General features: G+C 45.2%; 1 protein-coding gene across 3 annotated transcripts; it reads right to left on the bottom strand.

The window, feature by feature from the left end:
• Positions 1-3,692: 3,692 nt before the first annotated feature.
• Positions 3,693-12,071, bottom strand: LOC132591588 (uncharacterized). Of its 3 annotated transcripts, none has more exons than XM_060270830.2 (3): positions 11,915-12,071; positions 7,754-7,879; positions 3,693-6,132 (listed from the first exon to the last, which is right to left on the bottom strand). In XM_060270830.2, the coding sequence occupies exons 2-3, from the start codon at positions 7,785-7,787 to the stop codon at positions 4,559-4,561; spliced, it is 1,608 nt and encodes a 535-aa protein (XP_060126813.2). In that variant the 5' UTR covers positions 7,788-7,879; positions 11,915-12,071; the 3' UTR covers positions 3,693-4,558. The 3 variants fall into 3 exon arrangements, with proteins under 3 accessions (XP_060126813.2, XP_088520153.1, XP_088520152.1); XM_088664027.1 differs by lacking the exon at positions 11,915-12,071 and adding an exon at positions 10,835-11,784; XM_088664026.1 differs by lacking the exon at positions 11,915-12,071 and adding an exon at positions 10,527-10,706.
• Positions 12,072-15,791: the final 3,720 nt, after the last annotated feature.

The following is a 15,791-nucleotide window of genomic DNA, read 5'->3' as shown; positions in this document are numbered from 1 at the left end:
ATAATTCTATGATACAGTACTGTATGATCAGGGAGCAGAATCAGAAGATGAGCCTCTATAGCCAGGGACATTCCAAGCAAACGTCTTATGTATGTATGTATGTATGTATGTATGTATGTATGTATGTATGTTTGAGTGTTTTTAAAGGTATAGCTAACGGACCCCTGGATGGTTCAGTCCAGTCGAATTCGACTTTGGGTATAAGGCCCTTAACAACTTGGGGACCAGTTGAGCTGTGAGATTGTGCCCCACATGTGCCCCATACGACCGCTTCAGAATCTGTGCTGCCCCCCCCCACAGGTGCCACCATCGTCCAGGCCACTTGGGATGAAGAGGTCAGGGTGCATGGGAGATTCGGCCCGGAGCGTAAGGGCAGTGGGAGGGAGGAAGATGAGGGAGGAAACATTAGGCCACATTAGGCACACCGTCCATTGGAAGTGCTATGACAACGCTTTGAACAGGAATGGCTTCCCCTCAGGGTCTCTGGGAACTGTAGGTGGTTAAGGGGAAGGAGAGTTGTTAGGAGGGTTAGGGTTAGCGGTAGGGGTAGGGGTAGGGGTAGGGTTCCCTTCTTGCCAGGGAACTCTGGGAATTGTAGCTTTAGTTTAGGGTTTAGGGTTTAGTTTAGGGTTTAGGGTTAGGGTTAGTTAGGCACTGGAGATTGTAGCTCTGGGAGGGGAACAGGGGGACTCCTAACAACTCTCAGCACCCTATTCAAACTTTAGCTCCCATATTCTTTGGGGGAAGAAGCCATGAGCGTCTAAAGCGGCTTCATAGCACTTTAAATGGTGTGGATGTGGCCCTGTCCTCCCTCACCCCACTGCCTCTTATAATTAAGAAATCAAAAGGATTTCCCCATTCAAATCTCTTGGGAACAGGAAGGAGGACTTTGTATCTCATGCCATTTTGGGTGGTTTTCCAACGCTTGATTGTTGAGATCATACGACCATTTCATTTGGAAAAGTATTTACTCAAGATTATTATTTTTTCTTAAAACCTTTGAATGTGTTTGAAATGTGTTTGCGTGTGCCGAGAATGATTCCACTTGAAAGCAATGCCCTTAGATCACAGAATCATGGAATTGCAGAGTTAAAAGGAGTTCCAGTCCAACCCCCTGCAGGAATCTTTTGCCCCACATGGGGCTCAAAGCGGCCCTGAGATTAAGAGTCTTGTGCTCTATCCAATGAGCTATATGGATTGATCTAAACAACAAACACCATTCTTTTATTAATTAATTAATTAATTAATTAATTACAGTGGTGAAAAATAAAAGGTGTAGGAAATCAAATGATTGTTGCCTTTTCATTGTTTTGTTGTTTAGTCGTGTCCGACTCTTCGTGACCCCATGGACCATAGCACGCCAGGCACTCCTGTCTTGCACTGCCTCCCGCAGTTCGGTCAAACTCATGTTTGTAGCTTCGAGAACACTGTCCAACCATCTCGTCCTCTGTCGTCCCCTTCTCCTAGTGCCCTCAATCTTTCCCAACATCAGGGTCTTTTCCAAGGATTCTTCTCTTCTCATGAGGTGGCCAAAGTACTGGAGCCTCAGCTTCACGATCTGTCCTTCCAGTGAGCTTTCATTGTTTAAGGATGCTTTATTAAGACTTTGGATTAAACACGCTTAACCTAGACACGCAGAGGTTGCATATACAGTGGAACCTCGGTTTATGAACACCTCAGTTTACAAATTTTCGGTTTACGAATGCCGTGGACCCATCTGGAACGGATTTATTCACTTTCCATTACTTTCAATGGGAAAGTTTGCTTCAGTTTATGAACGCTTCAGTTTATGAACAGACTTCCAGAACCAATTACACCCATGCTTCGGGTTAAGTACGCTTCAGGATGAGTACTCCGCAGACCCGTCTGGAATGGATTAATCTACTTTCCATTACTTTCAATGGGAAAGTTCGCTTCAGTTTATGAACGCTTCAGTTTAAGTACTCCGCCGACCATCTGGAACAGATTAATCCACTTTCCATTACTTTCAATGGGAAAGTTCGCTTCAGTTTATGAACAGACCTCCGGAACCAATTGTGTTCATAAACCGAGGTACCACTGTACCTTTGATAGGTGGTTAACATTTGACTTAAGAAATTGGCTTGAGCCTGACTCATGGTTAGAGCATGAAAAGTAGGGCAGATTGCGGTCAGCACATATGCATAAGGGGGCTTGTGACCATATTGTACGGCATTCCAATTTGGATATGTGCATTCAACAGAGAAGTTGAACAAATTCAAGCCACTTTCCTTCGCAAGATCCTTGGTGCCCCTAAATGTGTACCATAAGTTATCTAACCTTATGTGCCGAAACCGGTCGACATCTGATGGAAACCAACGCATGGCTCATTACAAGCAAAGACCTGGCTGAAAGTATATTACAGAACAACATCAAATACCTTTTCAACTTCTATGCTTGAAGGCCACACTTCATCTAAATGGTATAGAGCAGGCATCCCCAAACTGCGGCCCTCCAGATGTTTTGGCCTACAACTCCCATGATCCCTAGCTAACAGGACCAGTGGTCGGGGAAGATGGGAATTGTAGTGCAAAACATCTGGGGGGCCGAAGTTTGGGGGTGCCTGGTATACAGCAATTCAGGACAAAATACGCAGTTCGGGTATTGCTCTGGAGAGCCTCAAAGTATGTGATGAAAGCTACATACTCTAAACAATCAAGCAGCGGCTTTATGAACACAAAAAACAGGCCTCGTCTCCTCACACTCAAGAGACCCTGTTCTCCGGAGGCCCTAGGCATAACTACTTTTTATGGATTTTGTGCCAATTACCTAAAAGACTAAATGCTTTCCCCTCCACAGTGACCACAGGTAGATACTCACAAATTCCTTATCAAGTCCTGTGTGCCTGCACTCTGGGAGTACCAGACTCACCGGACCATCTTCTCCTGGACTGCCCTTTGCATAGCAGACTCTGCAAACAGATGTGAGCAAGATGCCGGACCTGTGATGCATGGCTCCGAGAGAAAGCCAAATGACGTTCCTCCTAGCTGACAGGGACAAGGACGTGGCTTCCTTTTCTCTCTCCATCCTACCCGAAGGGGTTCTTAATGAATCATCCCTCTAGGGCAGGCACCCCCAAACTTCGGCCCTCCAGATGTTTTGGACTACAATTCCCATCTTCCCCGACCACTGGTCCTGTTAGCTAGGGATCATGGGAGTTGTAGGCCAAAACATCTGGAGGGCCGCAGTTTGGGGATGCCAGCTCTAGGGAACAGACAGCGTGAAGCAGAACAATCGAGTGCCTTGTGACCCTCGACAGCCTCATTTTTAAATCTATCCCACCGACTTCAAATATCTTAACTTTAAATGTCAATAAAGGTATTGCATTGCATTGCATTGTATAATGATTAACATGGGAAGTGGAATGATAAAATGTTAATGGGGCGGATGCAATAGAATTCTTATAACACCATAGAAAGTTTCATTAAGGGGAAAAAAATTAAAAGGAAGGGCCAGTACCCATTGTTGAATGTCTTCCATGTTTGGGGACTTTGTGATATCTGGAGTTACACCCAAAAGACAGAGTTTATTGTTCCACTTGGTGACGATTCACAATCCAGCCTGGATTTTTTTACTGGTATCTGAGCCTTGATCCACTGTTGAAGCCCAAAATGGGAAACATATATTGAGACTCTTGGGTGAGATAAATAATGCAGTCACCACACAGAAGCAGCTTAAGATCCAAAGTGTTTACTGTTGCAGAAAACGAGGCTCAGTAAAACGGTTCCAGACATAGATATACACAGCTTGTAGGATTCTGCAGATACAGATATATACAGATACATAAGATTACAAGGTATTTCCAATATTCTAAGTAAACTCACCAATTCAAGACATAACACTGGACAACTAATAGACTCTACTACTGAGCTGACATGCATTAATGACAGATATAGGGGCACTGGGCCATTACCATAGCAACTGGCTTGGCTGACCTTGTACCTTGTTTAGGGGTGATTTATGCTCATAAAGGAAATTAACCCTTTCTCACATCCAGTTACTCAAACACCCCTTCTTTAATTTTGTTCATCATATTGGCTTTCATTTGATGGCAGAAAACCTAGCCGTTTCACCAATTGTTCACGTTTACATGCTGCAAGAGGCTTTATCAGTATATCTGTCAGATTTTTTTCTGCGGGGCAGAATTGTAATTTAATTACAGTATATTCCTGCGTATAAGACTACTTTTTAACCCAGGAAAATTTTCTCAAAAGTCAGGGGTCGTCTTATACACCGGGTCGTATTTCTTGTACAGTGAGTATATCCCAAACTCTATATTTTAACTGGAAAAGTTGGGGGTCGTCTTATACGCCCAGTCGTCTTATACGCCGGAATATACGGAGTAGTTTCTGTTCCACGTGGTCTCTTACATAATGGTATTTGAGATCCACGTGTTCAGACCTCTGTTGGACTTTCTTGGACTCAGTCATATGAATGCAGGTCTGGTTGTCCTCAAATATTGTGATTGGCTCCAACACAGGTAGACCCATATCATTTAAGAGTTGTTTAAACTGTCTTCTCCCGTGTGTAAAGCAAGGTTTTAGTTACAATTAAAGCTTTTCTCACATCCGCCTGTATGGAGCCTCTGATGATAACGAAGGCCATTGCTCTGAGCAAAGCTCTTTCCACACACTAAGCATTTATACGGCTTCTCCCCTGTGTGGATTCTTTGGTGATTAAAAAGCGTACTGCTTTGAGTGAAGCTTTTCCCACACTCTAGGCATTTATACGGTTTCTCACCTGTGTGGATTCTTTGATGACTAAGGAGGATACTGTTATGGATGAAACACTTTCCACAAATGGAACATTTATGTGGCTTCTCTCCTGTGTGGATTCTCTGATGACGAGAAAGGCCAGCGCGGTCAGTGAAGTTATTTCCACACTCGGAGCACTTATAAGGTCTTTCACCTGTGTGGGTTCTTTCATGATAAGTAAGGTTGCTGCCATGACTGAAGCTTTTCCCACACTCGGCACATTTAAATGGTTTCTCACCTGCATGAAGTCTCTGATGACTACGAAGGCTTTTGCTATGAGTGAAGCTCTTTCCACACTCTGGGCATTTATATGGTTTCTCTCCTGTGTGGATTCTTTGATGACTAAGAAGGTCACTTTGCTGGCTGAAGCACTTTCCACAACTGGAACATGTATGTGGCTTCTTTGTATGGATTCTTTGGTGATTAAAAAGTGTACTGCTCTGAGTGAAGCTCTTTCCACACTCTGGGCATTTATATGGTTTCTCCCCTGTGTGGATTCTTTGATGACTAAGAAGTCGACTGTTCTGGCTGAAGCACTTTCCACAATTGGAACATTTATGTGGCTTCTCTCCTGTGTGGATTCTCTGATGACGAGAAAAGCTACTACGGTCAGTGAAGCTCTTTCCACACACTGAGCACTTATACGGTTTTTCTCCAGTGTGGATTCTTTGATGGGTAAGAAGGTTGGAGCTCAGACGGAAACTCTTTCCACACTCTAAACATTTATACCGTTTCTCTTCTCTGAGTGAAGAGTTCTGAGTGAAGCTCTTTCCACACTCTAAGCATTTATACAGTTTCTCCCCTGTGTGGAATCTTTGATTACTAAGAAGGTCAGTTATCTGGCTGAAGCACTTTCCACAAGTGGGGCATGTATGTGTCTTCTCTCCTGTGTGGATTCTTTGGTGATTAAAAAGCGTACTGCTCTGAGTGAAACTCTTTCCACACACTGAGCACTTATATGGTTTTTCTCCAGTGTGGATTCTTTGGTGAGTTAGAAGGTTGTAGCTCAAACAAAAACTCTTTCCACACTCTGAGCATTTATATGGTTTATCTTCTGTGTGGATTCTTTCATGTACAAGAAGATGTGACTTGTAGTTGAAACTTCTTCCACACTCTGAACATTGAAACCGTTTATCCCCACCATGTTTTCTTCTAATGGTGCTAAGGCTTGATATTCTAGTTGGTTTTTTTGCACAAGGAGAGACATTTTCCTCTTTCTTGCCTGTGTAAGGTTCTTCCAGCACTGGAATTTCATTGAAGCCAGCACCACCTGGAAGAACAGCATCCTTCCTCACATTTTCTTCTGCTTCAGTTTTAATTCTCCGGGGTTCATTCTCTTGACTGCTCTCCTTCTGATCACCTGCAGGAATACAAAGAGGAATTGATCAGGGAGGAACGGATACCGAAATTACGGAACAATTCCAATTAACAGGTATCTGAAACAGAGAAGGGGAAGGATAGCCAGGAGGCAGCCACTGTTGATGGGCAATAACTGGCTAACTGGCTGCTGATGTGGAGTACATATAGAGCTGGGAGGGTTGAAGGCCACATTACCCCTTGACCAATGTTCCTGGGGGCTGCATGACAACGGTAAGCATAGCCAAAGGTGGGCATGGCCAGTCCACACTGTCCCTCTCACACATACACCTTTGCTTGTACACACACAAGACATACAAACAAGCACACAGCCCCCACCTCCCAGCTGAACTGTGCACATCATTATAATCAATCTGAGAACCAGGCAAGAGTTGGATTTCCTCCTCATTAGAGCACTGGGCTGCACCTATCCCTGTGCTGGGTCCGCTCCCATATCTTTCATCCTTTTGTCTCTGCTGGTAAAATCAGTGGGGTCTTGGGAGGTCAGAGAAATTTGCTTCGTGGACAGCGGGGAGGACAGAGCAGACCCTCAAAATAGAAGGCTGTTCACTGTATATTATAATACTAGCTGGCCCTGCCTCAGAGTCCCCCTTCAGACCCCCCTGTAAGCTCCACTGTGGGTCAGTATGTTAACTGGGCCCTCAGAGTCCCCCTTTAGACTCCCCTGTAGGCCCCACTGGGCTGTTTTGTGATGGTGGGGAGATCTCCGCGGAGGGCGGGGATCGTGGATAGGGTGAGATATGAGCGGAGGGCACGGATTGTGGACCAGGTAGGATGGTGAAGGCCGAGACCAATGGGGGGATATCTGGGGAGTGGGGGGATCTGTGGGGTAGGTACCTGCATGGCGGGAGGGGGTCCTTGGGGAGCGGGCTACTGTTGGGGTGGGCTGTGTCCCGGAGTGGTGGGGTGGATGGAGAGTGGCCGTTATTTTGCCAGTGGGCGGGATTTTGGGTGTATGTTTGATTTTGTTTGGTGGGGTGGATGGGGAGTGGGAGGGATTTTGGCACTTTGTTGGATGCTGCTTGTCCACTGGAGGGGGCAATTTTTTGTATACAAATCCAGGTTTCTACCTGTCCTAGGTGTGTGTATGGACAATGTAAGTGGATAGAGACACTCTCAGATGCGCTCCCGATGTTGTGGGCAAATTTGAGGACGATCGGGTAAGTGGTTGTGGAGAAAGGTTCGTTGGAACAAACATGTACCCTCTACATTTTTATATACTGTATATAGATTATAGAGCTTTGGAAGCTCAGAGTGAATTTGACATTCCACAAGACTTGCCATGTAAAACAACCTCCCATTTCCTAGTTCCCCCAGTCTGGGGTTCTCCCAGTCTGCCAGACCTGATCTAGAGGGGCACACAAGCGGAAGAGAGGAAGGAAATAGGCACATTGCACTCGTGGGATTTGTTTTACATTCCAGCATCTCAACTATTTAATTGTATCCAGCCATCATTATGCATCAGGCCACATGTTTCATCCATAGCACCTCCAATCAACAGAGCTCAAAAGCAGCAGGAACAACTCTGAGACCATGTGTCGTGATCTTATGATGCTGTCCTGGGTGTGTGAGTAACTTTGGGCCAAGAGAAGAAGGAGACTTACCCAGAGGGGCCGGATTTCTGTAATTCTCCTCCATGATGTAATTGTGCAAGGCCCTCTGGCTTGGATCCAGGAGGGCCCCTTCTCCTCTGTGACATGCACAGCCACCTCCTCAAAGAAAAGAAAACCCTGAAAGCAGAAAAAAAGGGAAGAGATATATCTCACAGGTAATTTAGCAATCCAAAGAGGTAGTTAAGGCAAGGTGACTTCAAGTTCCCCTGTGAACCATTCTATCTTTTTCGTTTTGTGATGCTTCCCCAAATTCCCACGTTATTAGAGCAACAAAAGAGGAACAAAAGAAACGAATAAACCAATATGTTTGTGGTATGAAAAATTATGAGATTACAGCAGGAAGGTATGAGAGCTGCAGTGATTGGGAATGAAACAGTATGGCTATGACTAGCTGAAGCTTTTGCAGGTGGAATTGTGTTTCACCCCTCTCTGCAGGATAGCACAGATTCCTGGACAAATGGCTGATGATGATGGACTATGCCGAAATGGCCAAATTGAGCAGGAAAATCAGAAACCAGGAAGAGAAGAAATTTAAGAAACAATGGGGGGAATTCACAATGTACTTAAGAGAACACTGTAAACAACTAAAAACTTTGGCAGGATTTGAGTAACATTTGTAATGTACTATAAACTAAGGTAAAATTGGATTATTTAAGAAAAATAGACAAAATAAGGGAAGCAGTGGAAAAAGATTGAAAATTGTAACCATGGAAGAGTGGAGGGGAGTCAAAGGATTCAGGGAATCCTAAATGATGATGATGTTTATTGTTTTAGTTTAAATTTGCAATGTAAAATTCAATTAAAAAGAATAATAAAAAGTGGCATTCCCTACAGGGAATTGGGAAGAGGGAAGTTGTCTGGAAGTGAATGACATCAATAAAATACTGTTTGCATTGTGGGGGGGGGGAGGAGGAAAGCATCATTCAAGCCCTCAGTCTGGCTTGGAGGTCTATAGCTGATATCCACAGTAAGTTCACTGTTGTTTCCTACGGTATTCCTACAAGTTGAACCCATATGCTCTCAATCCACTTTCCATACTCCAAGCGTACACATCCTTTAAATAGAATGCTACTCCTTCTCCCTTCCGTTTTGATAAATTCCTTATGAACAGGTTGTTGATGGCATCTGTCTGTCTCAGGAGACAATGGAAGAGTGTGCCTTCAGGGGTGAAGTCAACCCATTGGAGAGTTACAGCATCCACTGTGGCTTTGGAGACTGAAATGGGCAAGACATGTTCTGTTGCAGCTGGGGCGGATGAAGGAGTCCGGTTGTGCTGCTACAGATGCACCATGGCATTTTTTTACCTGTGCTCTTCACAACAAGTCAATCCTCCTCTGGTCACTGCTGTGAAGTGACAGGTTGGAGTCCTCAATTTCTACATTCCAGTCTTGAGTCCTATCCCACTAGGTTCCAGTAATGCCTGTTAGGTCACATTTGCCACCCTGTATTAAGAGCTCACGTTTTAAAGAAAGCATTTAACAATATTTGTATGCCATTGAATATTTTTAAAAAATCTAAGCTGATTTTACTTTCTTGGGTTCCATGATCACTGCAGATGGTGACAGCAGTCACGAAATTAAAAGACGCCTGCTTCTTGGGAGAAAAGCAATGACAAACCTAGACAGCATCTTAAAAAGCAGAGACATCACCTGGCCGACAAAGGTCCGTATAGTTAAAGCTATGGTTTTCCCAGTAGTGATGTATGGAAGTGAGAGCTGGACCATAAAGAAGGCTGATGGCCGAAGAATTGATGCTTTTGAATTATGGTGCTGGAGGAGACTCTTGAGAGTCCCATGGACTGCAAGAAGATCAAACCTATCCATTCTTAAGGAAATCAGCCCTGAGTGCTCACTGGAAGGACAGATCCTGAAGCTGAGGCTCCAATACTTTGGCCACCTCATGAGAAGAGAAGACTCCCTGGAAAGACCCTGATGTTGGGAAAGATGGAGGGCACAAGGAGAAGGGGACGACAGAGGATGAGATGGTTGGACAGTGTTCTCGAAGCTAAGAACATGAGTTTGACCAAACTGCGGGAGGCAGTGCAAGACAGGAGTGCCTGGCGTGCTCTGGTCCATGGGGTCACGAAGAGTCGGACACGACTAAATGACTAAACAACAACAACAAAGCTGTTTACATAAAACATATTCACAGGGGAAAATTTGATAAAAATCAGCATATTAAAAATTAACCAAGAGCTTAACATGTGGGATGTTAGCATCCAAAATGCTTTTATGAAGGGTTAGCTGCAAGAGCTGTGGAACTCTTGTGACATCATACACTCTGTGGCAGTTATGGCAGTTATTTCAGTTATGGCAGTTAGTACTGAACAGTCTTAACAGAGCAGCAGGTATGTTATGTTGGTTGCACTGCTGTCTGTCTCAGAGTATCAGCTAGCATCTATTTAATCTGCAACTGCAAGCACACTAAGTTATATGCTATTTAAACTTTGAAAGGGAGTTTCTTGCATAGTTTTTACACGAAGGAAAAGAGAACTAATTAAAGGGTCAAACGACCCAGGGCTGCCTTCCGCATACTCCGCAAACGGGAACGAGAATTCCCACATAACAGACTATAGTAGCCTTTCCGTCATGAGACAGTTTTATTAAGTTAAAAACCATCAAATATAGATCGAATCAAGCGGGTGTTGTTGTTGGGTTTTTTAAAAAAATACCAGTGTACATAAAAAAACAACAACACACATCTGGGTAGGCATCTCTAAACAAAAAAGTTTTTAGCAAGTGCCAAAATCAGTACAGTGAAGTACCTGGCTGATATCAACAGGCAGAGAATCTTTTCTTCCAACACGCACCTGAAAACTGACACAACAATGGCTCCATGGATCTCAGTTCAAGGAGTAGGGTTTCCCCCTCTTTCTAAGGGCCTCGCCCCATCTGCACACGCACACACACACACACACACACACAGGGACTTTCCTCTATCCCATTCCCACGATGGCTAATTCCCCAACCCAGATTTCAATCCTACATCTGCATTCCAACACAAACCTACAACTGGCATCCCAATCCAAAAGGGAGAGGCCTCAGGGATCTTAGAAGAGAAATGGAAACCCACCCTAACACACACGCTTTGTGTGAGTGCCATGGTGAAACTCTGCATGGATGGGAACACAGGAATTGGCCCATTCAGCTTGATATTTCCTACACAAACCGGCAGCAGCTCTCTGGGGTTTCAGCCTTTTCCAGCCCTACCTGGAGACACCAGGACTGCAGGTGGTTACAGCCGGGGAAAGGAGTCTGCCACTGAGCTGGAAGGAAGAAATGTAAGAAAAGCCACCGTCCCCCAACAGCCCCACACTTGCCAGATTTGGCTCCAAAGGGAGCTGTGATGAGTGCAAAGGGCCTTTGGGTGCAGGGGTCTCCCAGAAACAGGGAGGCGGGTGGAAGGGAATCCCAAGGCAGGGGAAGGGGTTGGGAAGGGCCTCTAGGGGAGAGAAGAAATCCAGCCAGGGATGGCAGAGAACAAAAGGGAGGGAGGCAGCCAGAGCCTGGGAAGAGAATGAAAATTTGATTCCAACCAGCCCTATTGGTGCCATCAAGACTTTTAGGCCCAGGCAGAGCGATCAGGAGGGCAGCAAACGATGGGCATCTAGGGGAAAGGGCGGTGGCTCCGTGGCAGAGCACCTGCTTTGCATGCAGAAGGTCCTAGATTCACCTCCAGGTAGGGCTGGGGAAGAAGACCCTGTGCCTGCCGTGGGGAAAGGCCGCTGCCAGTCTGTGTGGGCAACACCGTTGCCCTGAACAATGGACTGGGGCGCAGGGGGTTTGTAAAAACCTCCATATTCCAATCCTTGTGCGATTCGAGTCGCCTCCTTTGCAAGATTCAGTGGGAGGCAGATTCCTGCGCTTCGGGGGAAGGGAGGAGGCTCACAAGCAGAGCAGCTGCTTGGCATGCATAAGGTCCCAGGCTCCATCCCCAGTTGGGCTGGGAAGAGCCCCCTGGGCCCGCCATCAGGGGGAGCTGCTGCCAGCCCGCGCAGGCAATACTGAGCTAACTGGACCACTGGTCTGATTCAGCGACGAGGTTTTCCCTCCTCCCTTCCCTCCCCCATCACCATCCCAATGAAGGCAGAGTGGCCCCCAAGGCCCCCTTTGCGGCCTCCAGAAACCTCAGCCCCCCCCCGGCTGCGCCCACCTCAAACGCCGCTCGGCCGCCGTCCTTCTCCGCTGCCGCCCTCCGCGCCTCTCTCGCTCTCGCCCCAAGGGATGACGGGAAAGCCAATGCCGCCGAACGCGGCTGCCACGGAATCTCACCGTCCCGGTGGAGGAAGGAAACTACGACTCCCAGCAGCCACCGCGAAGGGAGGACTTAGAACGCCCAGCTGCTCCGCGCTGACTGGAAGGGGAGGGGAAAGAAGGGCGGTATTATTACTTCCTTGCTTGTAGTGGCGGCTCACAGCCTGCAGGTGGCGCCGCGCTCTCGCTTCCATTCAAAGGGTGGATTTCATTCATTTGATTGAATTATATTTCTATGCCACTTTCCATTCAAACGAATCCCAAAGCTGCTTACAAGCATTGAATAACAAGATAAAACATCCCAAATACAACATCAATCATATAAAATAATTTAACAAATCATCAGTGAAACAATCGCAACCTCAAACCAGCAGGGAGTCTGGGATTGTGCAGCCCGGGTCCTCGGGGGCGGGCGGAGGAAGAGCTCTGGTTCAGTCCGGACCATTCATTTTAGTGGATTGCGTTTAATTCCCACCAGGGACCGCCTGGCGCCATGCATGACTCTCCCCTTCCATCATGCACAACAACCTTGCGGGGAAGGCTGGCCAAAATGTGTGGGGATCTGAACAGATCTTACTGTGCATGCTCAGCAGTGGCCCATCTCCTGAGGAGTTACTTCATGGCTGGCTTCCTTCCCCCTCTTGCACAGCTGAAACACAGTGCCGGGTTACCAAATAGGCAGAGCAGGTCCCAGCCTACCGGTCCCACACCTTTTAGGGGCCCTGTGACAACGGATCCAAAGTAAATTGATTTGGTTTATTAAAATAGTTGATTGGTAAGATAAAAAACGTTGTTAGGAGATAATCCCCCCCCCCATTTTCAGCTGCCTATGTGCCTCCGCATGGTTTAATCCAGCCCTGCCGAAACATTTCCTTGGAGGAAGTCACTGTCAATATGTAATAAGAGATGAGCTATTCTGTCTCTTGCTCCCCAAACTTTATTTATGCTGTTGCCACTTCTGAACCTGTTTGCTATCCGTGCCCCTTTCTTCATGAATACCTGGTTTTAAAAATATATTTCATAGAATCATAGAGCTGGAAGAGACCACAATGGCCATCCAGTCCAACACCCTGCCAAGCAGGAAACACCATCAAAGCATTCCTGACAGATGGCTGTCAAGCCTCTGCTTAAAGACCTCCAAAGAAGGAGACTCCACCACACTCCTTGGTAGCAAATTCCACTGCCGAACAGCTCTTACTGTCAGGAAGTTCTTCCTAATGTTTAGGTGGAATATTCTTTCTTGTAGTTTGAATCCATTGCTCCGTGTCTGCTTCTCTGGAGCAGCAGAAAACAACCTTTCTCCCTCCTCTATATGACATCCTTTAATATTTTTGAACATGGCTATCATGTCACCCCTTAACCTTCTCTTCTCCAGGCTAAACATGCCCAGCTCCCTCAGCCGTTCCTCATAAGACATTGTTTCCAGGCCTTTGACCATTCTGGTTGCCCTCTTCTGGACACGTTCCAGCTTGTCAGTATCCTTCTTGAACTGTGTTGCCCAGAACTGGACACAGTACTCCAGGTGAGGTCTGACCAGAGCAGAATACAGTGGTACTATTACTTCCCTTGATCTAGATGCTATACTCCTAATTGATGCAGCCCAGAATTGCATTGGCTTTTTTAGCTGCTGCATCACACTGCTGACTCATGTCAAGTTTGTGGTCTACCAAGACTCCTAGATCCTTTTCACATGTACTGCTCTCAAGCCAGGTATCACCCATTCTGTATTTGTGCCTTTCATTTTTTTTGCCCAAGTGTAGTACCTTACATTTCTCCCTGTTAAAATTCATCTTGTTTGCTTTGGCCCAGTTGTCTAATCTGTTAAGGTCATTTTGAAGTGTGATCCTGTCCTCTGGGGTATTAGCCACCCCTCCCAATTTGGTGTCATCTGCAAACTTGCTCAGGATGCCCTCAAGCCCATCATCCAAGTCGTTTATAAAGATGTTGAATAAGACTGGGCCCAAGATAGAACCCTGTGGCACCCCACTAGTCACTACTCTCCAGGATGAGGAGGAGCCATTGATGAGCACCCTTTAGGTTCAGTTAGCCAGCCAGTTACAAATCCATTGAATGGTAGCATTATCTAGCCCGCATTTTACCAGCTTCTTTACAAAAATATCATGGAACAGCTTGTCAAAGGCCTTGCTGAAATCAAGATATGCTACATCCACAGTGTTCCCTTCATCTACCAGGCTTGTGACTCTGTCAAAAAATGAGATCAGATTAGTCTGACATGACCTATTTTTCAGAATCCCATGCTGACTTTTAGTGATCACAGAGTTTCTTTCTAGGTGCTCACAGACTGTTTGCTTAATGATCTGCTCTAGAATCTTTCCTGGTATTGATGTCAGGCTGACTGGGCGGTAGGAGCATTTCAGTAGCAGCATGTGGCAGATGTCAATTTCAACTGTATCCCAATTGGCATGTGTTTCTGCCACTGGCTGACAATGGTTCATCACCCTGAAGTTCCCTCTGCTTCTTACTAGTTAGGATTGCCATATTTCAAAAAGGAAAAGATGCTGAGTTTTTCCTAGGAAGACCCAAATATTATTGAACTTTAAAAAAAACAACCCAAAGTTCACCCCCCAAAAACACCATGATTTTTCGGTTTGATTACTGAAGACCTGGAAATTTTCCCCAGACGTCACTTCTGCCTTTAAAATCCTGGAATTCAAATCAGTAATGATTAGGTGGGACCCGAACATTGGTTATTCTATTCCAATGAGTGATTGGGAAAACTTGTGGAAAACAAAGATGAAATTTACTGCTATAGGAAAATCTCATGAAGATGCAGTTCATGTGGTACCTAACGCTGTCAAAGATATCTAAGATGTACAAAAATATCCCGAGTACATGTTGGCTGTGCAGAGACAGAAGGAAATATGTACAGTACATGTGGTGGCTTTGTAAAAAAATTAAAGAATTCTGGAATATCATATATAATGAAAATATACTTTCCAAAGAAACTGAGGTCTTCCTTCTCGGCATTCTAGTTACAGAAATACCAAAAGCCCTAAAAGAAATTTTTCTGTATGCTACAATGGCCGCAAGGATCCTGATTGCAATGAATTGGAAAGGGGACAGAGTTCCTTCTAAAACTGAGTGGTTAAACAAACTTCTAGAATATGTGGAGATGGCACAAATGACAAATAGACTGAGACAATTCAAATCAATGCTTTATTTAGAAATAGGACAGGTTTAAAAAATATTTACAGAATTACCACCATGGTGTGGAAACTATGACAGCGTTTGAATGATCTATGTGTAAATAATATGATGTTAGAAGAAGTCATGTATAAAGATATGAAATATATACAAGAAGTCATGTATAAAGATATGAAATGTAGAATACAGTCATACCTCTTTGTGTTCACTTCATGTTGCGTCTTTTCGGGTAACTTCTGGGTTCGCCCCGCGCGCATGTGCAGAAGCGATCTGTGCACTTCGCGCACGCACAGAAGTGCTCTATCGCGCCACGCACGTGTGCAGAAGCGGTGCTCTAATTGCGGACTTGGAATGGAATGAGTCCACAACTAGAGGTACCACTGTAACAGAACAGAAGATGATCGATACTGTAGCAAACTGGAAAATTACGACTGTTTCCCCTTTTGTGGTCTATTCTGTTCTTTTCAAGTTGCTATGTAAACTTTATGTCATGTTTCTTTTTGAATTTACTAAATAAAGGAAATTTAAAAAGAACTTAATAAATAAATCCTGGACTAGTGTTCAATTGCTCAAAAACACGCTGGTCTTAGTTACCGGTATTTATAGGATGT

The sequence above is a fragment of the Zootoca vivipara genome, chromosome 2 (genome assembly GCF_965207765.1).
Source record: "Zootoca vivipara chromosome 2, rZooViv2.hap1.1, whole genome shotgun sequence".
Lineage (NCBI taxonomy): Eukaryota > Metazoa > Chordata > Lepidosauria > Squamata > Lacertidae > Zootoca > Zootoca vivipara.
Note: the sequence above shows the minus strand (reverse complement) of the source record. Positions and strands in the feature narration are given on the sequence as shown.

What these genes read in the sequence shown, in the direction of transcription:
- LOC132591588 (XM_060270830.2), bottom strand. Translation starts at nt 7,787, where the DNA reads ATGGAGGAGAATTACAGAAATCCGGCCCCTCTGG. An exon ending in CAGAAATCCGGCCCCTCTGG is followed by an intron (nt 6,133 to 7,753) that starts GTAAGTCTCCTT and finishes GTATTCCTGCAG; the next exon opens with GTGATCAGAAGGAGAGCAGT.